We start from the raw sequence: 26,373 nt of genomic DNA on the forward strand, positions 1-26,373 counted from the left end.
ATGGAGGCTGTGGAGGAGCTGGATGTGGACGTCGAGGGGGACGCAGCGGCGGGGGCGGTTGGAGACGCTCGGCCGGGGTGAGCGGCTCTGGGCTTCTTCCCCGGGGGGGGGGGAGAAGCCTGTAGCGGCGAGGGAGCGGGTACTCGGGCGGAGCCTGCTCTGGCTGCCCCGGCTCAGGGCCTCAGCAGGGAGGAGGGCCCATGGCCTCCAGCGGCGCTTGCTTCTGAGAAGGCTCTCGCCCACTGGGGCCTCAGCCTTCCCGCTGCCAGAGCGCCTAAGCGAAGGCGAGGACGGGGCGGAGACTGACAGCCCAGCCCTGCGCTTGTCTACTCGGAAGCAAGTCCCAGTGTGTTCAGTGAAATTCCTCCCAAGGAAGTGTGGATGGGACTGCAGCCCTGCCAGTGGGGTAGGGGGCAGACACGGAGGCCTCCTCCAGGTAAGGGAGGATTTGTCCCCTTCCTTTGGGGCTGTGTTGGTGCCACAGGTATCTTGCCTGGGTGCCTTAGGCATGTGACCAGCCTGTGGAACCCCTTGCCACAGGAAGCAGTGATGGCATATTGCCTGGATGCCTTTCAGAGGAGATTGGACACATTTCTGGAGGAAAATTTCATCATGGGTTACAAGTCATAGAAGGTATGTGCAAGGTAGAGGTAGGCCGCCTCTGATGGCCAGATGCAGGGGGGGGGGGCAGCAGGTAGCAGATTGTTGTCTAGTGTGTTCCCTGAAGCATTTGGTGGGCCACTGTGAGATACAGGAAGCTGGACTAGATCCAGTGGGGCTGCTCTTATGTACAAGATACCTGCAACAAAAACCTGTAGCAGTGTTTCTCAACCAGTAGCATGGGTACCACTGGTGATGCTTGAGGTAGTTCCTGGTGGTACTTGCGGGACCCCTGGACACCTGCTGCCCAACAGAAAGACCAGAAATGCAACAGCCTTTTATTACATGTCTTTGAACTAATCTCCTGAAACAATTCCTTCCTAGTTTGCAGCAGTGTCCAAATTTTTCAGTGGATCTCCTACTCACCTCCCCCAGCTGAGATAGATCAAACTGTAAGATTATATGGTGCTATAGTAACATCTGTGAGTTTCTGACCTTGGGTTTCTAAACTGTGTTTAGGTATATGACTTGGCAAACAGGTAAAAGGGTACTTACTTGGAGGTTATATAAATCTAAAAGAAAGCAACTTGCCATTTTCAAATGCTGACTCTTATTTAATTTTTAAAAATTAGAATATTTTTATGTTTTGAGACATCAAGCTAGAAATCTTTTGAAAACCTAGTATTTTTCAGATTTTTTTCTCAGTCATTTGTAAGATGCATTAATAGCTATTTATAAGAACATAAAAAAAGCTGGTGCTGGTCAGAGGCCTGTCTAGTCCATCCAGTTTCCCACAGTAGCCCACAATTGCATCTGGGAATTCCACAAGTAGAAGAGAAGACATACTCTCTGGCATATGTCTCTCCAACCATTTCTCTTCTGCAACTAGCATTCTAAGGCATACTGCTGTTGAAACCGGAAGTAGTACATAGTTCATAACTAGTTGCATTGATAGACCCGTCCTTCATCCAAGCTAGTGGCCTTCGCCAAATATTGTGGCAGTAAATTCCACAGATTGATTATGCAGTGTGTGAAGTATCTTCATTTGACCACCCTACATTTCCCACTATTCAGTTTCATTGGATGACCTCTGAGTCTAGTTTTGTGGCAGGGGGAAAAATACTCTCTACTAAGTCCTAGTCATTTAATATATTTGACGTGGACTGCTTATGTTAGTTGTAGTTTCCATAAACTCAAGATTTATTTCCTAATGGCAACATGAGGTGAGATGTTGTTAAAGTAATTCCGTGCTTGTAAGCTTTGCAGCTTGAACATTTCCTGAATAAGCAAAAAAGTGGATAGGTGTGCAGTGCTTTGAGTCAATGTGGCATTGTATGACATTCAATCCCACATTATAGTGCCAATACAAATGCAGCATTTGAGGAAGTATTTGTGTGTCTCTGAAGGGAGTATTTTTATTTCTTTTTTTTGTTTCAGAAGCTATGAAAATCCATCATCCAGCTTACTTCAAGATCACTACCTTGACTCAACTTGGAGAACTGATGCAGGTCTTGTAAGTCAGCCATGAAATAAGCTATTAACTCTGAAAAATTCTCTGACTTTTTGGAGACATCTTCTGATGCTTTTTTCTGCCATTACTATTTCAACAAATATATTGATTGAGATTCAAAGACTATGTGAAGGAATATCATTTGTACAGTTACATTACATGCACAGATGTTCAGGCAACTTTGTGAAATAGACTTAATACGTGCCTCTTTGCAGATGTTGACTTTTCCATGCGTAGTCTTTGTGCGAGGAGCCTGCACAGGACATTGCTGCTTTGGGTCTCTAGATCTTAGCCATGAAAGATATATTCTTATGCATGTTCCATTACTTCAGTTTTTAGGAATTTAATGGGTTTTCTGAGGCATGTTATGCACCTTAGGGCACAATCCTAACCCACTTTCCAGCATTGACATAAGGGCAACGCAGCTCCTAGGTGTAAGGAAACATTCCCTTACTTTGAGGAGGCTTCCGTGAATGCCCCCCAATTGCAGGATGCAGCACCTGTCCCATTGGCATCAGTATGCTAGTGCTAGAAAGTAGGTTAGGATTTGGGCCTTATTCACTGATTCATGTTAATCTGAGCTCAACTACATCTGAAAAGTTCTGAAAAATCTCCTACTTCCCCACTTATGGAGAAATAAGCTGGTCTAAAGGTTTGTGTTCCAAAAGAAATGTATATCTGATTTTTTTCTCCTAGCCATGGAGTCTTGATAGTACCATTAGTGAGGAGAACAAGGCTGCCATTGAAAAGATGTTGTTGGAAGAAGAGTATCCTTTTATTTATTTACTTATTAATTAAGATGAAAAATTACAGTGAACCAAAAGCTACTATGCAAGTGTGATCTTTCACAATTTTAAAAAAGATTTTATTTGCAGATATTGCAGGATTTTTCAAACTTTTGGGGGAAGCAACTTGTCTATTATTGTAGTTAATTTGTCAGGCAGTGGACCATATAAGAATTGCTAATTACAGGTTGGACCTTGTCATTCAGATTTGACTCAATGCAGGTCCCCTAACCAGTGTTGAGGTCCGACCCATACCCTCTGAATGCGACCAGACTGCGCACAGCCTCTCTGGGCCTCAGAAGACCATATAAGGCCTTCCAGAGGCCATAGAAGGCCTGCTGATGTGGCCATGCGCAACCTCCCAACTCCCCCCTAATGGGACCGGAGCACAGCTCCTGACGCATTTGGAGGTCTGGGCGCCCTGACCTGATAATTTGTTTATCAGCAGGTTTTGGCATCCATGGGGGTTCTGGGAACAGATCTCATGCAGATGCTGAAGTCTGACTTTATGCTAAAAAGCTTAATACTATAAAACAGGTTTTGCAGCCCTGCAAACTAAAGGAAAATAGCTCATTAAATCAGTGACTTCAGATTTTGTGGCAGGCAGTTATAACAGTAACGCAAGTAAATACTTCCTTGATTCTGCATTGAAGGAGGTCACTGGGCTGAAAAGAAAAATTACACCATTGCTCAAGATGAATAGAGTGGAGAGACTTGGGAAAATTTGTATGCATGCTGTTGGAAACATGTATAGCAATATATTTAGATATATTTCTACTGTTTCTCAGCTATATTTACCTCCCAAAGCACTTGCAATGATAGTTCACAAAAAGTGTAGTGTACGTGAAGGTGTTTATGATATGGTTTGTGTTTATTGCTAGTTCCAGCTGATGACATGGTCCAGGTTTTTCCCACCAGAGAGCAGGGACAGAAGAACTGCAGATAGACTCAGGCTTTGGCTGATTGATAAGAAACAGCCCCTCTGATGTGCAAAGTTTTCTTGCAGATTTGATTGAGTGGTATCTGTTTATGTATTTAATCTTTTTTTTCTTTGTATAAAACAGACTTTTGCAAGCCTTTTTGTTGACCTATAGCTAATTCATGTGCTGTGCCATTTTCACACACAAGTGGTATTCACTGGATTCTAGTGAGTTTAAGTACACAGCATTATCAATTATGAAAACAATAAATAGTGTGTAAAAGTCCTATTTTCTAATGCTTCAAATAATCCTTAATAAATTATAGATATTATTTGTCTAGCAAATCAGTTCCAGAAAAATTTTGGCATGAACTAAAGGAAACTGATAAAAAGTGCATAAAAAGGTAAAATTCATTGAGAGGAGCCTGTGGCTTGATTGTGATGTATTCTTAGATGTTTCAGAGAGAAGAAATGTATTTTAACAAACATCACAATATTATTTGTTTTTTGTTTTTTGCAGTCCTCACAAGAAAGAGGGAAAAGTCACGTAAGTGTTTGTAAAACTTCGTTTAGTTGTATTTAATTGTCAAATATCTCTTCTGAGTGCTTTTAGACGTCATGTTGACACTTCTGAAACCCTTTGCAATTTTTAAATTTCTGACATATGTTTCCTGTTTCATCTCCTTATCTTTTGAAATAAACCACCACCTTACTAAAAGTAGCAATTTGTGAATAATATGTAGTATGTATTTGATATACAGAGATGACAAATTAATTTAAGCCTTTATTACTTTAAGGCAAACGAATAAATGGTAGCTGTTTTACATTGTTTTCAAGAGTATTTATCTATATACATGTTATATTAACAAATATATAAGAATTAAGCCCTGCTGCTGTTTGTTTGAACAATTGCATTTAATAGAAGGGTATTTGGCTTGCTTTTTTCCTGTTAGGATACGCTCACCTGCAAAAGTGGTCAGTGGATCATTAAAATGGACATTGGAAGAAAAAGAGCTATTTGAACAAGGACTGGTAAATTATAATATTGTCTGTGGTTAAAATTTATTTTAAAAGTATTACTTTTTAGGAAGAAATTTCACAGCATGCCATATTTTGTTCAGAATGTAGCATAGTTATCATGTTATGTTATAGTTATAAGTATATAATTATACTTATTATTCTTATTAATAATAATATATGCTTTTCAACAAATAGTTTGCAAAGTTGTTTACATAGTTAAATAAATAAATAAATGGTTCCCTATCCCCAAAGGGCTTGCAGTATAAAGTTAATAAGGTTTAGTTGAGATTGCTCTATGCTAGGTGAGACTCCTCTGCAAGCCAAAAAAGTGATGAATTTCTAGAGAGGAAGTGAATTGTAAATAAAAGTAGGTATTGACTCTAGTCTTACCTACACTACAGGATTTTTTAAGGGCTTGAGATACTTTGTCTTTTTCACTCTCCCAGAGCTTTTTGCCCAATATCTTTGCACACTTTTCCTAATAAAAAACTGTTGTGGGTTGCGAAATACTGATGTTTTGGGAAGCAAATGGCTTTTGCTGCTGTGTAGTTAATGATGTCTTGTATCAACAGTTAAAGCTTAGATACAAAGAGCTGATTTTTCTTTCTAATAGACTAAATTTGGCAGAAGATGGACAAAAATTGCCATGATGATTGGAAGTCGCAATGTTCTTCAAGTAAAGAGCTTTGCCAGACAATACTTTAAAAATAAGGTAAAATAACTCTGAATTTACAGAATGTTGCATTGACAGTGAATCAGTCTGAAAGGGAGTGGCTTTAGTAGAACCTCCCCAATAAATCCTATAAAGCAAATTATTTCAGCTTTAATTCCTTGTTTCCAATCACTCTTTTTTGTGTGTCTTGTAAGATCCCTCTTCTCTGTACCCTAACATGGTCACACATGGCCTTTTTTTTTCCTTGTCTGCTTTCTATCACAAGGCCTTTGTATCTTAAACCTCATCCTAGATCCCTTGTCAATAGCTAATTTTTATCAAGGGTCTTTTTTAAAAGGAAGGACCTACAACACTGACTCTGCCAACTGGCTCGTTCCAATGCAAATCAAGACACAAGGAGCCCTTTTAACCACCTACTTCCTGCTGTGGACAAAGACCTTCAAAGTTCTCTCCTTGTGCACCACAGCTGTTCATTTCCATTTGCCTTGTCTTGATTAACAGTCAACTGAATATGTAAGGGAAGAACTCTTGAAGGAGGTTTTTGCTCTTCGTATAGGGGAAACAGTATTTACCTGTGTGTTAGCTCGAGATAAAAAATTATATTCATTCTTATTACAGCTAATCTTTGTTGACCTCTAGTTTTAAGTTTGACTCTGACAAAATACTATTTTGTCTGGATTTTAATTTGTGGGTCTTCTACAGTTTGTATAGGATAAGGAGTCTGGAAGTACAGGTTAAACCAGGTGTCAATACTGGTTTAATTTTTGATTTTCTGCTTTATTAGATTATTTTGGATATGCATCCACACTATTATAGTTTTGAAAGCTTTGAATACCTGCCAATGTAATATTGTTTTCGGCTTGCTGCATGCCATGAGTAACTCTATATGAAACCTGAATGCCAGATTCAGTATTATTATATTGTATGATCTACCATACAAGCTTTCATATATGAAATTTGTAGAGTACTGTGATAATCTTTAAGAGTCAAATCCTGTGCATGTTTACTCAGAAGTCTTTCTAAATTCAGTGGTGCTTACTCCAAAGTGTGTATGGGATTGCAGCTTAAGTAGTCTATTGGCTTTCTGAAGTCTGTAGAGAAAAACATGTGTTCTCTTTCTGCATAATCAAAAAGAACTGAGCAAAACTTTTGCCATATACTTGGCATATACCAAATTCTGATGTATAATGCTGTATATTCGGTAACTCAACAAGCAGTCTGCGAATCCTATTGATTTTTAAAATGTGCATACTGCAGTGAACAGAGCAGTTGAAGGGAGATTCTTCAAAGCAGTCATCAAAGGTTTCTTGAAGGAGGAATCTCCTTCAGAGCTGTATATTAAAAAGCAAATCTCGGTCTCTTTATTGGTAGATACTAATTATTAGATATTCTATATTGGTTATGCCATTGTCTTAAGTAGTATTTTTGTATCTGAACATAGTTATTTGGTCGTGCTTAACTCTTCTTAATGTGTATATCTCTTAAGACAAAAATGGATGACTCAGAAAAAGTGGAACAGCATCAGTATCTCAGTGTTCCTGTTCCCAGTAGCAATGAAGATGAAGAAGGCAAGGTGGTGTCATGGGCACCTACACACCTTAGAGGTCGAGCAGACCCTAACCTGAATGCTGTGAAAATTGAAAAATTGTCAGATGATGAGGAAGTAGATATTACAGATGAAATGGATGAGCTACTTTCTCATGAACTTCAGCCAGAACCTGGAAAGTCTGAGTTATTGAATATTCCAAAGAGTCCAACTGAACACAGTTGGACAGAGCCCATTTTGGATCCTGCTGGACATCTATCTACAGTTCTCCTAACTGAAAGATATATTCCAGATCAAAGCACAGTTGAGAGTCCAGAGACTGCAATGTTGTGCTCTGATAAACATGGTAACGGACCTATGAAATCAGAAAATCAGGTGTGTGACAGAAAAAGAATTTCTGATGGCACTGATTGGTTTTCTAGCCCTGAGCTTTGTGGAGACCATACAGATCTTGCTGATAGCAGCATTCTTTTCCATCCTTCTGACCAACTGGAAGAAGAGAATCAAATGGATGCAGAGGAACTCAAGCCACCTGATCAAGAAGTGGAAATAGATAGAAATACCATACTAGAAGAAGAAAAGCAAGCAATACCAGAATTTTTTGTGGGACGTCAGGCCAAAACACCTGAGCGCTACTTGAAAATCAGAAACTATATCTTAGATCAGTGGTAAGCAACATATTCTTCTTGGGATGGAGGAAATACACTTAAGGAATATATGCAAAGTATGTGTGTGGGTGTTTGGTACATTAACTTTACACATAATCAGTCTTCTCTAGACCAGTGGTCCCAAACTTTTTTGACTGGAGGCTCCCTTGACCTACTGGGCCATTGAATGTGACTCCCTATTAGGCTACAATCCTATACATTTTATATGAAGGTGGGTTTCCCACCAGGATTATGTGGCTCCCTGGCTGGTTTCCACAGCTCCCTCAGGAGCCATGGCTCACAGTTTGGGATTCACTGTTTTTCAGACCAATGATGGCCAATTTCATTGAATCAAGCTGTTTGATGTCATTGCCCTGGAGTAACTTGACAGGGGTGGGGCAGTAGCTGGCTTGGAATGGTCTCTTGTACCCTACTGTGAGCTTAGTCGCAGCTTCTGACCTACGTGCCTGGGAAGTAGTGGATTCACTGTTGGGAGTTGGATATAGCATCCTAGTTTAACTGTTTCCGTTACAGAGTACCACTAGCAAGTTGGAAGTATGGAAGCAGAATTTCTGGAGTTGTGAACTGGTAGCTGAATACTAGATTTGTGGGAATTATTTGTGCCATCACTCAGTCATTTAATCCCTGCACAATAGACAAGCAAGGATGGACATTATACACAAACTCAGTTTAAAAAAAACATTGTAACGCCCCACCTGATGTCGAAGAAACCAAAGTGCCTTCAGCATAGTAGATGCTCATCTTCTCTCCAGTCTGAGGTACATGAACAGTGAATTAACAGTGTAATTTCTTGTTCACTGATGAGTTCAGCTCAGCTCATTACAGGAGCTGACAAGTGCCTGGTGCTTATTCTTTTTACACTTGTGCACCATTTGCAATAAGTACTTGTGTATCTTGTTGGCTTCAGTTCTTACACAGGTATCAAAAGTCACTGGTGCTTCCTCCTGCTTCTGTGTAATGTTCAGATCTGGAGAAAGGGGCTTCTTTTTTCTTTAGTAAACAGGAACTCTTGTAAGTTGCCAAAGCAGAGAGGGGCAGGAGATGAGGAACATATGTTGGGAACTTGACATAAACCTTCATCTGCCTTCTCTATAGGATATGGCTTTCAAACTGAGCACACGCTGATGAGTTTAGAGTTGAATAGCCAAAGGTTGCTCTTGATCTTACAGACAGCTTTCATTAATTGCATTCAGTGACGTCAGTTTGTCAGGGTAAGGCAACGTTAAATCATTCACAGTGTGGGGAGCAGGAGGGAGGAATTAAGGGAAAGAATCTCTGCCAACCCTCTGTTCAGAACCAGTTTTCCAAGATACTTTTAGCAACAAACAACAAATGTTGAAACTGCTGTTTTTGTGGATGGGTTTATATTGGGTCTGACTATTAGTACATACTCCCTGACTTACAGATGGCTGCATTGGTACTTTAGCGTAGTTGTAGTACATCCTTTGCTTGTGCTTCTGTGCAGGGACGATAGCGCTGGGTCAGCAAAAACTAGCTGTTCGACCTGCATAGCTTTCAAGTTATGTATGGCCCTCCAGAACCTGACCTCTCCATAAGAAGGGGTCTAAAAGCCAATTCTGAGTTTGGTGCATGCCGGCGCACACCATTGCAAATGTGCCATAAAGCATGTTTGTGAGAGGTAGCACCAGCTGAGCACCGGAGCTGACCCAGTGGGAGGCCAGTGGTCTGCCGCATGGCGTTTGCCCAGACCGCCGGGCAGTAGAGAGGTGAGTGGGGGTTTGGGAGGAGACTAAAAGGAGACAGGGAAGAGGCGTTCCGTGGTGGGGGAGGGAGCGGGACGGGTGGGACTGGCAGAGCTCAGCTGCACTGGATCCTGAGCCCTGTGTCAGGCCGCATGGCCTGATACAAAACTCTTTTATTCTGCGCCAGCTACAAAGCTGCCGCAGAATCGAGTAACCTCATTGTGAGGCTATTTTCCTTACTTGGGGGAAGGGGATTAAAGTCTCCTTCTCCTGAGGAGGTGGTGGCAGCTGCCCAGGCACACTAGATACCATGGCTGCTTTTTTGGCACTGCTCAGGATTGGACCGTTAGTATCTTGTTTATGTGATGTCTTAGGTGCAAGAAACTGCACAGAACTCTTGATATTCTTTTTAGATTGTTAGTCCTTTGGGAACAAGGAACAACTCATCCACACACCACAGGTACTCGCCTATAAGTTGATCTCACAGATAAGCCAAGGGCAGGTTTTGAACCAAAAATCATGGGATTTTCTATAATCCTTGGATAAGTCGGGGAATAAAACTTCGGGGTGTGTGAAATTCTTTGAAATAGCTTGCCATGAATTGTTTTGAGGCAGCAGCAAAATGCCAAGAAGGAGCCATTTACTTTCTTTTCCAAACAGGAAAGGAGATGAAAGTGCTTATGGGAGTTGTAGGCTTTGTGAGGTGTACAGTACTGCACTTGGATAGGAGCAGTCCTCATACAGATTCCAATTCCCATAAGCACCTTCACTTACCTTTCTGTTTGGAGGAGAAGCTAAAATGGCTATCCTTCATTTGTCTTCTGTTGCTGCCTCAAACAATTACAGGTAAGTAAAATTGCACCCTTTTTTCCCCATCCCCTGTGTCCTGCTTCCCAACCCAATCCCACCCCCACTTCACCAAGCAGCTGCTCCTTGAAGCTTTATTTACCATGTTGACCCATGTTTTCAGTGCCAATTTTAAGGCATAAATTATCTGACTTATACACAAGTATATATAGGGAGCTGATTTTTGGACTAGTTTTTGGTGGAAGGTGGTATATAAATATTAAATTCTTCACAAATGACTTAAACTGGCATCTTTAGACATGAATTTATCCAATTATTGTTAATGGAACTAAGATAGCTTATGTGATGTGTAGTTAACTTGAAAATATACCCTAACTAATCATATATTTTGGCTGCAGTATACAGTACATACTGCTGAAGGTGGTGTGTATTGGTTAGTCTGACTGTATAGCATATAATTGTTAGATTTATTACTTTAAAACACTATATGTCATGTAAAAAGGCTGAATATGAATATTGCCTCTACTGCTACATATAATTAATCCACTAAACAGTTCTTTTCAGTGTTTTTAAAATTAACTTTCTCAGAAGTTCTTTGTTGGAACTCTTCCAACAAACTTCCAAAGTCTTCTTTGTTGGAACTCTTCTTGTTGGGAAGATTGACAAAGAAATTCTGACAAGCTTCCAGAACTAATTTGATCAAGTAAGCAAATTCATATGAGTGATTTATCTGAGTTAAAAGAATAGTTAAATGTAAACATATTGAATGTTAATGAGCTTTCATAATTCGTTCTTACTACTGTTATCAGAAGGTTTACTGCCTATGGGCTGTATTCATGGATTACCTTCTGTTCTGAAAATACTCCACACCACCACATTTTCCACCATCCCCAAGGGTATCCCTGCTTTCAAGAGTGATGGGAGGTGGCTTCAGGAGATGTCCTAGGAGGGAAGGGAATGGGGGGGGATACCTTGTGTTTGTGTTGCATTGTTGCAAGCAGTACTTACAATACAACCCTTAATTGCCATGGTACGGCATCTACTTATATTTTGGTTTTTTATTGCAGGGAAAGAATTAAACCAAAATACCTGAACAAGACTTCAGTACGCCCCGGACTAAAAAACTGTGGTGATGTCAACTGTATAGGACGGATACACACATATCTGGAATTAATAGGAGCAATTAACTTCGGCTGTGGTAAAAGAAAACTGTGATAAGTTTATATGGGGACTTAGTCAAAAGCAGGACGCAAAGCTGCACAAATCAATAGTAAAATACAGTGATCACATTTAATGCCTCAAGGTAAACTAAAACAAGATTTTAGAAACTGAAACAAGATGCTTAGGAGAATGGGGTCAACTTCATAAAGTTGAAAAACTGTATTTTAGTATCTGAACTTTAGTTCAGACAAATATGACAATTGGTAGATGATGAGTCAGTCCAGCTGACTTAGGAGAAGGTTATGTGCTGATATAATTCTTTCACTTATACATTTTATCCTAAGTTTGTCTTTTTCTGCCACTGTGTAGCCTATGTGCACATAGTTACGTGTATCAAATGTAAAAAAACATTGATGCAAGAGTAAAGCTGCCATTTGCTTGGGACTAAGAGGCAGCTAACTTTTTGATTATGGGAGTGAGTTATGCACTGAATTGTCACTTCTCTTATGCATGTCTATAGAGCAGGCTGTATATAATAGACCACAGTCAACTGACAAAATGCGACCCAAAGAAGGAAAGGATACTATAGAAGCATATCATCTTGTGCAACGGCTGCAGTCTATGGTAAGATGAAAATCAATGTGACGCTAAAATCTCATTTTTCTTTTTGAGTAAAACATATTTTTCTTGGTAGTTTTCTTTCTGATCCTGAATTGCATTCTGTTAGTGTGTATAGTTTATTTTAGCATCAGTATATTGATAAGGTAAATTAGAGTTCATTTTCTACCTTTGCTTAGTGATCTTGCTGGACTAAATCAATTAGATTTTGGAGTTTCACAAATAGCATATTTTTGCATGGGGCATAATAACGTCATTCTAGAAAGAACCATTTCTAGAAAGAGCCATGTTTTTTAGTGTGTTTTAGCACATACAGTTATGACTCATTAATTACCATTTTCCAGCTTTACTGCATGTCTTAAAAAGAAACCTTGAAAATGCCACTTAGTGAATACACACAAATGAGTGGATTCTGTGTTTTTCAGTGTAAGTTGTAGTGCTGGTTTCTTGTAAGGCAAGTGGATATGTTGATTTTGTGACTGATTTGGGCTGATCTGCATCCTTTTGATGTATAGTGTTGGTGGCTTACCAAAGACACTGGTGGCTGGTGAGCATCCTTGACACAAGTGCAAAAAGTGGGTCAGGCAATTGTCTGTGTTCAAGAGCTTACAATGAGCACAACAGTTCGGATTCTGATTCAGTTTTTGTGAATTGTAATTCAGAGACTGTTACTGTGTTGATTTCTTTGAATAGCTATAAACCATATTCAGGTAATATCTTTAGTAGGACCAATCAAAATACATGTGAATCTGTTTCTGCTTGCTACAGCGTACAAGGAGAAGACGCGTCAGAGACCCTTGGGGAAACTGGTGCGATGCCAGAGATTTGGAAGGGCAGACATTTGAGGTAATGTCACTTTAAATGACATGCTATTATTCTAAGACATTCTCTTCTGCTTGAGAACAGTTAATACTGGATTAATTGCTATTCAATGTATTTTAGAGGAAAAAAATCACATTTTGTGTCAAACTTAATTTCTGTGACTAGAATAAATACAAGCTTTACATAATTTATTCAAGAGACTAAACTTAATACGAGTTGAATTAAAATGTATGTGCTTTATAGCCCTTATGCCTTGAAACCATTTGCCTTTGAGAAAGAACCACCATATCAGTAGGGCACATGCCTTTACTATAGAAGTTCTAGGTTCAATCCCTAGCATCTTCAGGAAAGGCTGGGAAAGATCCCTGCCTGAAACCCTGGAAATCCTCTGCCAGTTAGTGTTGACAGTATTGAATTGGATGAACCAATGGTGTGACTCCAGAAAAGTCAGCTTCATATGTTCACATACTCAAAATAGAATTGCAAGAAAAGCCATAGATAATGACTTTTGGATAGGCAAGGCTTTAGTTTTGCATTAAACTGCTCTTAGTAATATATATTTAGGTGTTCTCAGTTCGTTGAAGCTTAACTGGGTTCTGCACATCAAACATCTAAAAACTCAAGGTGTCTGTGTCAGAACGGTGACTAATATGGTGCCAATATCTGTATCATAATTTTTAGTCCTGAAGTAGACAGTTGAACATCCATTGATACAATGAGTTTAAGCATGTCTTACAATCTCTTGGGCTGCAGCTTCTGCATCAGTTGTTCAACGGATCAGTTTGTCTAACCAAGATGTTTTATTTTAACCAAGATATTTTATTTTAGTTAGTGTTGACAGTATTGAATTGGATGAACCAATGGTGTGACTCCAGAAAAGTCAGCTTCATATGTTCACATACTCAAAATAGAATTGCAAGAAAAGCCATAGATAATGACTTTTGGATAGGCAAGGCTTTAGTTTTGCATTAAACTGCTCTTAGTAATATATATTTAGGTGTTCTCAGTTCGTTGAAGCTTAACTGGGTTCTGCACATCAAACATCTAAAAACTCAAGGTGTCTGTGTCAGAACGGTGACTAATATGGTGCCAATATCTGTATCATAATTTTTAGTCCTGAAGTAGACAGTTGAACATCCATTGATACAATGAGTTTAAGCATGTCTTACAATCTCTTGGGCTGCAGCTTCTGCATCAGTTGTTCAACGGATCAGTTTGTCTAACCAAGATGTTTTATTTTAGCACCTCTCTGCTGAAGAGCTAGCTAAGCGGAGAGAAGATGAGAAAAACAAACCACTAAAAGCATCTAAAGGACAAAGGCCCAACAAAAGGTTTAATATTTTAATGTCTACAGTCTCTTTTGGAAAAAATTGCATGTATGACTTCAAATATGACTGCTTATCAGCATTGGGTATGCAGTAAAGTTTAATTGTCTAAACCTCAGTGTATAAACTCAATTTGCATGTTGAACAACAAAGTATATTTCTGACTATTTTAACCTAATTCTCTAGAGCAGTGGTTCTCAAACGTTTAGCACCGGAACCCACTTTTTAGAATAAAAACCTGTCAGGTCCCACTGGAAGTGATGTCATGACCAGAAGTGACATCATCAAGCAGGAAAAATTTTTAACAATCCTAGGCTGTAATCCTCCCCACTCATACCCAGGAGTAAGCCCCACTGACTATCACTGTTACAGGCATATACAGAGTAGCCTGTTGAAAGTGCAGATCTGTAATATTTCCCCAAATCCAGTCACATAGCACGGTAGCATCAAGTCTAAAATGTTAAAAATAAAATATTGAAATGAATGGGGACCCACCTGAAATTAGTTCACAACCCACCTAGTGGGTCCCGACCCACAGTTTGAGAAATACTGCACTAGAGTGAGTATTTAGAGTTTTGGGTACATAGAAATTAAGATTAAAATAGATAAGAAATTGTGTGATTGTTAAAATATGTTTTTTCCTAATTCTGTATTTTTAGATAAATTTTCTTTCATTTTTATAGTTCATTTGATCCCTTTCAGCTGATTCCTTGCTGTTCCTTCACAAAAGAAAAACCAGTAAGTATGGCAGTGAATGAACAAGGGCACACCTTTTGTTTACTTAAGCAATCTGTCCTTATCATTTTTATCTTTTTCAGGAGCCCTTCCAAGTAACAGTAGCTCCAGAACCACTTCTGATTATGGATTTGGTAAGAATTTTACAATTCTTTCCCTTGATTTCGCAGTCATGGTAAAACAAAATTTTTAATGCTGCTGTTCGAGGTTTTGTTGCATCATCTACACTTTATCAGCCAGTAGTGCTCATTGAAATTACAGGTGGGGCCTGCATATTTGCGGATTATCCATCCGCGGATCTGGCTCAACGTAGGTCCCCCTGCTTTGGGCCAGATTTGGCCCCACCTGAGCCCTCTGGAGGCAACCGTCTGCAGGCTCTTTGAAGGCAAAAATGCTACTTCTGGTTTCCCTCATTTTTATGCCATAAAAGGCATTCTGAGACCCGGGGAAGCCCTTAGAGGACTTCCCTGGGCCTCAGAATGCCTTACATGACATAGAAACATCACTTCTGGTTTCCCTTAGGAAACTGCAAGTAGCGTTTTTTTGACTGAAAAGGCCATTCTGAAGCCCACAGAGGCCATGGGCAGACGCATGCATCCTTTGCAAGCTTCAGAAAGCCCTCTAGAGGGGACTGGAGCACAGAGGTTTTACTGCTGAAAGGGAAGCCCACTTGAAATTTGAGCTCTCCCATATCTTGAATATGATCAAGATATGTATATTTTCTCTTCTGTCATTTGCAGCTAATGACTTCCCAAGTGAGAAAAAGTGCTTATTTTTGGTTATGACCTGTTTAATGACATCACTTCCTGCCTAGTGTCATCACTTCCGGCCCTCGGCAGGCATCATAAATGCTATCCAGCCCTCTGTATGAAATGAGTTTGACACCCCTGGCTTAGAATGTCTTCTTTCTGTAGATCTCAAGGATAACTTTGTGATGCGACACTCAGAAAATCTGTAAATCCATAATTGTATAAACATGTTCTCACCAACATGTTTATACAGTGCTGGCTACCAGTTAACTGGCACAAAGGTCTCCATTCCTCCCCTCATGGCATCCCTCACTTGTACCCTCATGGCACAGTGAATGCTACCACTTGCAAGCAATTCAGAGGTTGGCCTGTTTAGCTGAGCGCTTGGGTGGACCTGGATCCTCAACCAGCGTACAACCAGACGGACCTCTGATGCCACCTGTGCGTGTTGTATTACAGTAAAATGTGTCTCATGGGAGGTTCAGCCATGCCAGAAGAGAAGCTCAGCATATCTACACTATTGACCAAAATTGTGGAAACCTTTTGAAAATTTCATGTTTCACAACTTTGCGGTCTTATAGGAAATGTTACATTTCACTAAATGCAAATGTTTATATATCAGTTGAAAGATAAGTTAATGCTGAATTCAATACAGAAAACAGAATTTAAATATCTGCAGTACAAAAAGTTGTGCTGTGAATACCACAACCATGATAAACCTACACTACTATCGGTATTTAGTAGGGTAGCTTTTATTGTTTAAAATAGCAGCACAGTGCCATCTCATTGAAGTTCTACCTGCACTGTTACTTGGTGGAACCCACAGAGGATCAATACAGTGAGTTCTGAATCCAAGGATGACCCACTGTCTGCAAAGTGGTTCACAATGAAGGGCATTCCATTGTTGACCTGACTAGGAAACAACCCTGACCTGAACCAACAGAAAATGTGTGGCACTATTTGAAAAACCTTGTACAAATGAAGTGTCCATCAACTAAAATGCAGTTAATTGAGGCTATGATTACTTCCTGGCACCATGTAATAGTGAAGCTGCTGGTTTAAAATCAACATAACTTTGGGTGCAGTCCTAACCCCTTATGTCAGTGCTTTCCAGCACTGACATAAGAGCAATGCAGCTTTGAGGTAAGGGAACAAACATTCCCTTACTTTGAGGAGACCTCTGTGAGTGCCACCCAACTGCAGGATGCAGCACACGTCCCATTGGCACTGCTGTGTCAGTGCTGGGAAGTACTGACATAAGGGGTTAGGATTACGCCCTTTGTCCTTATGATTTTGGAAAGTGTAACCTGCAGACTCTTATAACGAAGCTTAAACCTCAGTTTATGGTAAAGGTGTATGAATGAAGCAATAAGTTCTTAAAGTCAGATATTATCCTTTGATCCCCCTAATAAAACTATTGTAATTGTCCTTGAATGAACTTATGTTGTATATAACAACTTTATTCTAAGAAAGTTGATACCAATACAGGAGGGACAGGAGTTGAGGGAAATGGAATAGTTTGGTGATAAAGCCAGTAGTGGTGTCAATTCCTGGCCATACAGTTAAAGGTGTCCATCTATCTTTAGAGTATCAGATGGGGGCAGCAAAAATGCTGTGTAGGGCTGTAATTCTATATTGGTAATCTTCTCTGGTTTGATTTTGCTGTTAGGTTTTGGTGTACTGACTTTTAAATTGTGGTAACTTGCGTACACTTTCAGCCATGCATATTTTTTAGTTGGAGACTGCAGACTGACTTTTTGTTTTTGTGTAATTTGCTCAAGCTCCACACTGTTTATCTGATCTGTTCCTGTACTAGGGTGGAAAGGGATTGTCAGACAGTGTTCCACAAATCCAAGAATCATACTTAAATAATGTTCTTGTCTTTAGCATGCTCATGTTTCAATGGCAGAAGTAATAGGTCTGCTGGGTGGAAGATATTCTGAGTCTGATGGAATTGTTGAAGTAAGTATCATACATGTTGTATATTAACAATGGCCTCAGTCCAATTACATTGTGAGCAAATGTAGAATGGGCACCCTTTATGTCTGTTGTTGCCTGGCATACTGAGTACCTTTGTGCATGTCTGCGAATGGAGTGGAGGGAAAAAGGGATCTGGTATGCCTTATGTGGATCCATGTACTAGAGCATATGCTGTTCTTATGGTGAACTGGATCAAGTCCAGAATATTCTAACATCCCTGTGTGAGCATTGGAGAATACTTGCAGCATAAGCTAAGCAGGTCTGCTTAGAAGTAAGTGTCGTTGAGCTAGTGCATAGCATTGCTACCATATTCTAGTCAATTTGAGATTCAAGAAGCTGTTAATTTTGGACAATTAATGTATTGTCCTTGAGAATCTAACACAAAATGTACAGTTTGTAACTGGACAGGTGTGGTAGAAATTCTTTCGATGGGGAGTTGTAATGCTTCTATTTACCCCTCTTTATCTGCTTGTTACAGATTTGTGCAGCAGAACCATGCAATAGCCTCAGTACAGGATTGCAGTGCGAGATGGACCCAGTATCTCAGACTCAGGCATCAGAAACACTTGCTGCTAGAGGTTACAGTATTATTGGGTGGTATCATTCCCACCCTGCATTTGATCCCAATCCTTCAATAAGAGATATTGACACTCAGGCTAAATACCAGGTAATGTCTGTATGTGTTTAAAAAGAAAATCCCATTGAAACAGGTCATCTGTATTTATACATTCTGTCTTCTACAGTGACACCTCCAGCTTTTGGAGGCCTTGAGGCAAAAGATTAGTGGGGAGCCCCCACTGGCATGCTACCTGGTGCTCTTTGGTGCTTTTCAGCACTGTCCCAGGTTCTCCATGCAGCATAGAGAGGCAGGACAACTGGTAATAATAACATGGCGCTGGTAAGAGTATGATCCACTGCTGCCACTGCTCCCTCACAGTTGCTTGATAAGAGTCCCTGTATGGGTTTCATCTTACCAGGCAGTGATGAGAAGCAGTGGCAGCAGCAGACCCTTGTTGTCTCATAGGTTCACTGAATATAGGGTGGGCTCTTGTGTCAGTGCACATGCCTCACAAGGCCCCCCTGTGAAAGCTGCCCCAGTCCTGTTTCTATTATGACCTATGACTGATAAATTGAACTGGCAAACAAAACCAGTCAAAATACAAAAGACATAAAGGCATTTTGACATTTAATTTTATGACATTGCAAGCAAAAATGGATATGTTGTAGTCATTCAAAACATTATACGGTTCTTTTCTTTTCATGAAATGTTAACTTCAGTGTGCTGTTTTGACTGTAATTAAAAAGACTATACTGTATTGTAGTCTTGTTCATTTACACACAGTCCTCTCTAGAAAGATACAACTATTTTAAAAGGTATTTCCTCTCCCCCCTTTTATGCAGAGTTATTTCTCCAGAGGTGGGTCCATGTTCGTTGGAGTGATCATAAGTCCTTATAATCAAAATAATCCTCTTCCGTATTCCCAGATCACTTTTCTGGTAATCGGTGATGAGACTAGTTCTGATGGCACCTACCGTAAGCACTTTTACAAATTATTCTTAATCCCTCTTCATATCTTTGTCATTTAAAATATATTTTGAAAGAAGGCCTTGAAAAACTGAATTTGCTCTGATTGGAAAAACAAATGAAAGGTCATATATCTAGTTTCTGGTTACAGTTCACTTTTGAACATTTCTAGGAGAAACATTTTTTAGTTTTTCTAATATATTTTCTATATATGCAATAAACTTACTCTCTGGGTTACTTCACAAGGCATCTTAGGCCCTGAGCAATCTGGCTTCTGTCAGGGCAAATCAACTTTGGATAATTGCCTGATCCTGTCTCATTTGGCCTACAAGCAGGTTAGGCTATGTTAGGCTCGCCTTTATGTAGCCTTCCTTGATTTGAAAGGTGCCTTTGATTCTGTGGATAGGGAGCTTCTTTGGGCCAAGTTGGAAGACATGGGGATTGATAAAAGATTACTGCTGTTGATTAGGTCCCTCCATTTAAATACCTCATGCAGGGTTAGATGCTTCTGGAGGGGGAATCTAACTCACTCCATCACTCACTCCATCATCACTAACAAAGGGGTCAAACAGGGCTGTGTCTTGGCCCCCATGCTTTTCAATCTATTTCTAAATGATCTTGCCTCTTCCCTGAAGGAAGTAGATGGCCATTGTCCAAAGCTTGGCGCAAGCCAAGTGCCGCTACTTCTGTACGCGGATGATGCAGTACTGATATCTCGTACTAGGATTGGCCTGAAACGTCTGCTCAGTCACACCACAGAGTACTTTTTGTCCAACAAATTGCAGATCAATTATGCTAAATCGAAGATAATGATATTTGCTAACAGATGGAAAGCTTTTAAGTGGTCTTGTAATGGCAACAAAATGGAACAGGTTAAGCATTTCAAGTACCTGGGTATCAACTTCCATTACAGGCTCACTTGGGCTTTTCATCGTAAGGCAGTGCAGACGCATCCAAACTAACTTCCTCAGCTGTTTCCCGTTTCTTTTTCACCTGCGGCAATGGCTATGTTCCGGCTGCTCTGGAGGCGTTTAAGGGGAAATTTATTTCCCAGGTTCTTTATGGCTCTCCTGTCTGGTATAAGGTTATTAACCGACCACTAGAACACATCTAAGCCTCCTATTTACGGAAGATTTTGGGCTTACCCAGGTGCATTCCCTACTCGGTTCTGTGTCTCGAGGTGGGGTTAATTCGATTAAGGACTACTGCATGGTTAAGACTACTGAAATTTTGGTTTAGGATTTTATTTAACTCTACCTCCTCTGGTCTAATGCACCAATTATTAACGGATCCAGTCCTGCCTTTAGAGATCACTGATCTTCTAACTAAAATTAAGTCAATAGGGCTGGACACTGCAGAGTTAGGTATGATTGGCTGTGATGCAGCTTACAGAATAGTCAAAGAAAGAATTCTTGATATCGAACAACAAGAGCTGTTTAGTGCCGCCAGAACCACATGCTCTCCACTCCATCTCCATATTCCAGTCAGTTTTGGGAAACCGGCCTCCTTTTACCACCTGGTGTGCCCGCAGGCTCGGAGAGCTTTCACATTTGCAAGATGTAACGCTCTTCCATCAGCCTTGTTAATGGGCAGGTTCAGTGGTATTCCCTACTCAGAGAGGAAATGCAAGTGTGCTAGGGATTGCATTGAGACTCTAATGCATACCTTTTTCCACTGCCCGCTACATGATGCATCATGCAAGAAATATCTAGGCCCATTGTTAGCTAAGATGCAGGGCTGGGAGGATTCAATCATGCTTCAGTCTCTCCTTTCCACACCTGATTCTGAGACCCTGGATAATGTCGCTTCCTTTTTATCTGGGGTAATAGCCAGGCAGCGCCCTGGGACTCTGGGCAGTGTGTGAGGAGAAGACTGATGTTTATGTTGTGTTGTCTTTGTATATTTTTGTTTTGTTCTTTCTCTGTATTTTATGCCAATAAAGGTCTTACTGAACTGAACTGAATATATTTTCTAATCAGTTTTCTAGGGCAGTTCTAAGGCTGCAAAATCCCCCCCCCCATATAATACAATGCAAATACTTTTATCTAAATAAAAATATAAGGTATTTGCAATGTAAATATAGGGAAGATTGTTAGTTGTAAAACTTCCCTAGAAAAATGATCCCATGGAATATGATCCTAAAAATGATACAATGGGTCTTAATAATGAATATTTTAACATTATCCTAGTGCTTTTCTTAGTGCACAGAGATCCAGAGTATAGTTGGAGCAAATAGAATGTTAGCTAGCTGTGACTATGTGGGGAAAAAAGAGGAGGAAAAGTATTATGAATTTAGATAACACAGGCCTACAGAATTGAGGGTCAGAAAAGTTTTTCCCAAACTTTATGGTGGTTTGATATGAATTTGGGTTGCTGATTCAAAAAATGGCATCCATTTTGCCCTATCACGTCTAGTTTTGGAGATATAATATAGTCTCATTAGTGAATGGTTCAAGCAGCTTCCTCATGAGGAAGCTGCTTGAACCATTCACTATACTATAACTCCAAAACTAGACATGATAAGGCAAAATGGATGCCATTTTTTGAATCAGCATCCCAAATATACCCAGGAATTGGTGTAACGTTTAAGGAAGCAATCTGCATGTTGACCTGTGTAATCAAAGGGTTGGATAGCAAGATACTGTGCATTTTGAAAGTTTCTAAGCATGTTCAAAATGCTTTCTGATTTGCATTGTTCATCGTACCATACATTTCCTGATTTTAGTTAAGATGTGGAAAAGCACAGCTGAATAATTGGACACAGATTTGAATTTTGCATCTATAGCAGCAGGTGGCTGATTCTTTAGCATTTGTTAAAACATTTTTTCACCTTTAGACTCTTAGCCCCATGTGATTCTTTGTCGTTTCACTTGGATGGGATATTGTTAGCAAAATTTGAAGTGTGAGGTAATCCAAGTTCATTCTTCTACAAAACATTTATGCCAGGATTCAGTAAGCTTCTTTAGTGAGTCCAAAGGCTTGTGTGCACTTCGTAGTTTTTTACCTTGTCTTTAAACTGCTGGTGCTCAGGCAATGTCAATAATAATAATAATAATAAAACTTTATTTTTATCCCGCCCTTCTCCCTAACGGGACCCAATGTCAAAAGCCGGTTGTGAAAGTTCCCCGTGTTTCAAAAGCTGTTTCCCACATGATGAATATATGAAACTGTCTTCTTTCTGCTGAATCATTCGTCCATCCAGCTTAATGCTGTCTACACTGACTCTCAGTAGCTGTTCTGGTTTTCCAATAGGCCCCTTTCCCAGCCTTGCCTGAAAATGCCAGGGATTGCCCTTGGCACCTTCTTCAGGCAAAGCAGGTACTTTATAACTTGAACCCTCCTGGGTCCTTGTGGGTTGCACAGTTGTTTAGATCCCAGCCTTAGTTTGCATTCTTGATTTAAGAACCAGTAAAATCTAAACAAGTGTTTCCATTCACAAAATAGTATTATCCATGGGCTTTTTTGTCTAGTTTTTAACCTAAGTTTAGAACAAAAGCTACTTCAGGCAATATCTGAGCTAGATGGACCAATAGTTCAACAGTAAAAGGCAGCTATGTTCATATACTGTATTTGCTGTTGTGATCACAAACGGAAGGAGGTATGAGAAACCTTGTTTATCTAAAGAGAAGTAGTAGCAAGTACCATTCATAGTGTGTGTGTTTTAATGGAATACAGGGCTGCCATACAAGTTTGAAGTACAACAGTTACTGGAAGAACCTCAGTGGGAATTAGTATTGGAAAAAGCAAGATGGATAATTGAAAAATACAGGATGTCTCACAGGTATATGACTGCTTGTATTTTGGAACTTTTTTACAAGCCAGTTTCAAACTTACATTTTAACAGAGAACAGGCTCTTCTGCATTGTCTGACATAATGTTACTGTAATTTCTTCCAATAGTTGTGTGCCCATGGACAAAATCTTCCATAGAGATTCAGATCTCACCTGTCTGCAGAAGGTAATAATTATGGATTCTTCCTTTCTTACCTACAGTTTCCCAAGAATTCTAATCTTGTCTAGTTGCAATAGAAAAACGTGACAGAAACTGAACTGAAAGCAAAAGGCATAAATACACTGAGTCCCCTACCTATATATTGGTTAGGTGACAGGAGTCTGCCAGTACCGTAGAACATATGAAGGTTGAACACATCCAGTTCTTGCTTGCCCAGTGCTGTCATGCCTGTACAAAACACCACTGAAAGACATAGTGTATCTTTGTGAATGCGCTGGCGCAGATGTCCATAATGCAGGGAGCCAGTGTAGAGGCACCAAGAGCAATCAAGTGGTGTCCTGCTGTTTCATGAGTTTGTTTACAAACGTCCTGGGCCTCATACTGATTTTGGTAGAATGGATTTTTTGATTTAATTGTGTATCTTGACAAAAGGATCACTTAAAACCTGTATTTCCTAGTGACTGAATTAAAACTTGGCATAGATCACAAAAAAGCAGCCATATACACCATTGCAGTATGAAAAGATTTTCTTGGACTGCAGAAAGATGTGTTTATGGATTACAGGGGCTATTGGTTTGGTCATTCTTACATGTGTGTTTATTATTTCCATTCCCATTGAAATTTGTGAGGAGATAATTGTGATTCTTTATATTAGAACCTTGCATCTCTGTAATGTTTGACATTGTATTACGTGCTGTGGTAGAATTTGAATTTCAAACATGTTGGGAACACTCAACGTGGGGACACTTGAACACTCCTGGCTCTAACTATTTAGTGCTGCTAACCGGTGAATATATATTAATGTTTGTGAAAGTATTCATACGATCTGAAGTATAACACATAAACAGGTTCTTTAAGGGTTCTGGGCACCAAGTCACATTAGATTTCTGTTTGCTTTTCTATCTAAATGTCCTTTAAGCAGTGTTTGGTTTTGTCCCTCAACTTTATATAGTTATTGGAGTGTATGAGGAAGACTCTGGACAATGTGGCAAACAGCTTCATTGCTGAAGAATTCTTGGCTCAGCTAGAAAACCTATTCCTCTCAAGCTACAGTAATGGGAAATGGAATGATACCGCTGAAGAAAATAGCATGTGTCCAAATGATCTGCAAACCTAATGCTATTGAAAAGAGTAATTGCTCACGGTTAAAAGTGGCTGTTCTCAAGAGTGACACAATCCAGCCTGTTTCAAGAAAATGACTGTTACTGAAAGGCAATGTGAAACAATCATGAAAATCACTTGATCTGACAACTTCTAATCTTTTGAAATTATGGTTGCATTGCATGAGATGAGTGAACTGCTTAGCAGCCTACAACTTGGATTAGGCAGTTACACCATATTGGTTGCACAAGTAGCTAAAATGATGGTGATCTGGTTGGACCAAGAACTGCGAGCAAGTTGATTTACAAATATTGTCTGGCTTAGCTTGCGTGTACCAACTGGGGACCACCACTGTATACTATCTTTCAATGTCTAATGTAAACCCTCTGTATCAGCAAACATGTATGTCCAACTCATGAATTAAGCTGTGGTGGTGTTTGCTAAGAGCAGGAAAAAAGAGAAAATCTTTTTTTTTTTTTTAAAAGAACAGTGGCAGGATTCCTTATAGTAAATCTGACTTGATTTTGTCACATGTAATGCATGCCCAACTTATCAAATTGCCTTATAGCTCACAGTGCAATCCAAACATTTCCATGAGCCAGTGCAGCCATCCCTGTGTCAGCTGGGAGTTTCATAAACATGCCATAAAGCACATTTGCGACTACTCATGAGCTAGCAGTGCCAGCAGGTAGGCAAGGGTGTGGGAAGGGGTTGTTCTAGGGCAGGGAGAGGGCAGAATTAGGACAGAGCCCTCCATCATATCCTAACCCCCTTCCCAGCCCTCCTGGTGTTAATACTGGGCTTCCTGGATTTGTGCCAGCTAAATATCTGGTGTCGATCAGAGAAGTCTCATTGGGCAGGCTGGGGCATTACTTGGGGTAAGAGGATATTTTTCCTTACCCCAAGGAAACCTCCAGCTGTTTTCTAACCTGTGCTGGATGCAGTGCAGGCTGAGTGGCCTGGCCATGCTGACACAGGTTCAGATTGATCTGCTCAAGTGATACTAGCTAAGTAAAATCAGATGAACTTCCCCATACGGTGTGTGTGTTATGCATACCTTGTCCTTCAATGTCAAACATTTTCAGGGTGACTTACAAGAGAAGATTCAAAATCAACTAAAAAAAAGATAAAAGCAGTGCATTATTAAAACAATGCCATCAACTGTAAAAACCTGAGAACTAAGTTTTTGCCTAGTGCTATAAAGGCATTAGAGTAGTTTGCCAAGCAAGCCTCCTTGGGGAGAGAATTCCACAAGTGGAGTGCCACAGCTAAGGACATTTTCTCTGCAGTCACTGCCATCCTTACTTCAGATAGGAGTACTCGGAGGCAAACCCAAGTTACACATTCTTAGGGAAGAAAGAGCATTCATGACCTGTTTCAAGTGGTGATCCATATGAAATGTTTTGCAATGTATTTTTTGAATGGGGACAATTCATACATTTAAACTTTCTACCAAATTTGGGTACTTGTCTTATCCCAGATTGTTTTGTTTTTTAATACAACAGTATGTGAAATTTGTCTGTGGAATCTGTGGTTTAATGTTAATGTGCAATATGTTTCACTTAAACTACCATTTTATAACAAAGAAAACAGCAAGATGAGGTTGGCTATGGTGTTGTGATGCTGTCATGCAAGTTGTACATCTAATTTCTGTCTTGAAGTATAAGAAGATCTTTTTTCTCAAAGGAAGCCAGAATGTGTTTGGTTGAATAATATTCATCTGCATGCAAAGGCCCTAGATTCTAGTTAACTAGATATAGTTGCATTCATTTTGAAATGTGATCTACAAATTGATGCAGTTTTGGACATTCTGTCCAGTTCAATCCATTGAATTGTATGTGATGTAGCCCCATCCATCATCAGTCCTAATGATGCTGAATAATATCATTGGTTACAAAGGTCCCAAGCCATGCTTTGTTCTGGAGATATGTCATAATTGTGTTGCAGCTTCAGATTTTTTTTACTGAATAATGTATACATTGTATTGTAAATGTGCATAACAATGTTGTAAATATTGTGCATTTGTACAGAAAAGAATTACCAGGCTACTTGACCTTCATGTAAAAGCACAATACAGATATATTTGCCCATAGTATGACTTTATCAGTAACCTGGAGAGTTTCATCCCTAAAATAATGAAAAACTCTTCCTGGTAACATTACCCCTTTAATAAAC

General features: G+C 39.8%; 1 protein-coding gene across 3 annotated transcripts; it reads left to right on the forward strand.

Moving 5' to 3' along the window:
- On the forward strand, nucleotides 1-26,373 carry MYSM1 (Myb like, SWIRM and MPN domains 1). Of its 3 annotated transcripts, XM_066626243.1 has the most exons (20): nucleotides 1-77; nucleotides 2,038-2,113; nucleotides 2,807-2,877; nucleotides 4,141-4,218; nucleotides 4,335-4,361; nucleotides 4,768-4,846; nucleotides 5,448-5,546; nucleotides 6,994-7,721; nucleotides 11,299-11,429; nucleotides 11,913-12,016; nucleotides 12,779-12,856; nucleotides 14,075-14,163; nucleotides 14,841-14,895; nucleotides 14,976-15,026; nucleotides 17,529-17,603; nucleotides 18,100-18,288; nucleotides 19,023-19,155; nucleotides 22,822-22,927; nucleotides 23,046-23,103; nucleotides 24,050-26,373. In XM_066626243.1, the coding sequence occupies exons 1-20, from the start codon at nucleotides 1-3 to the stop codon at nucleotides 24,212-24,214; spliced, it is 2,469 nt and encodes an 822-aa protein (XP_066482340.1). In that variant the 3' UTR covers nucleotides 24,215-26,373. The 3 variants fall into 3 exon arrangements, with proteins under 3 accessions (XP_066482340.1, XP_066482341.1, XP_066482342.1); XM_066626244.1 differs by lacking the exons at nucleotides 2,807-2,877; nucleotides 4,141-4,218 and having other exon boundaries at nucleotides 8-77; XM_066626245.1 differs by lacking the exons at nucleotides 2,807-2,877; nucleotides 4,141-4,218 and having other exon boundaries at nucleotides 17-77; nucleotides 2,041-2,113.

The sequence above is a fragment of the Tiliqua scincoides genome, chromosome 4, assembly GCF_035046505.1.
Source record: "Tiliqua scincoides isolate rTilSci1 chromosome 4, rTilSci1.hap2, whole genome shotgun sequence".
Lineage (NCBI taxonomy): Eukaryota > Metazoa > Chordata > Lepidosauria > Squamata > Scincidae > Tiliqua > Tiliqua scincoides.

Coding starts and splice junctions, on each gene's coding strand:
- MYSM1 (XM_066626243.1), top strand. CDS start 1: ATGGAGGCTGTGGAGGAGCTGGATGTGGACGTCGAGGGGGACGCAGCG. Junction 4,362..4,767: donor AAGAAAGAGGGAAAAGTCAC/GTAAGTGTTTGT, acceptor TTTTCCTGTTAG/GATACGCTCACCTGCAAAAG. Junction 12,857..14,074: donor TGGAAGGGCAGACATTTGAG/GTAATGTCACTT, acceptor GTTTTATTTTAG/CACCTCTCTGCTGAAGAGCT.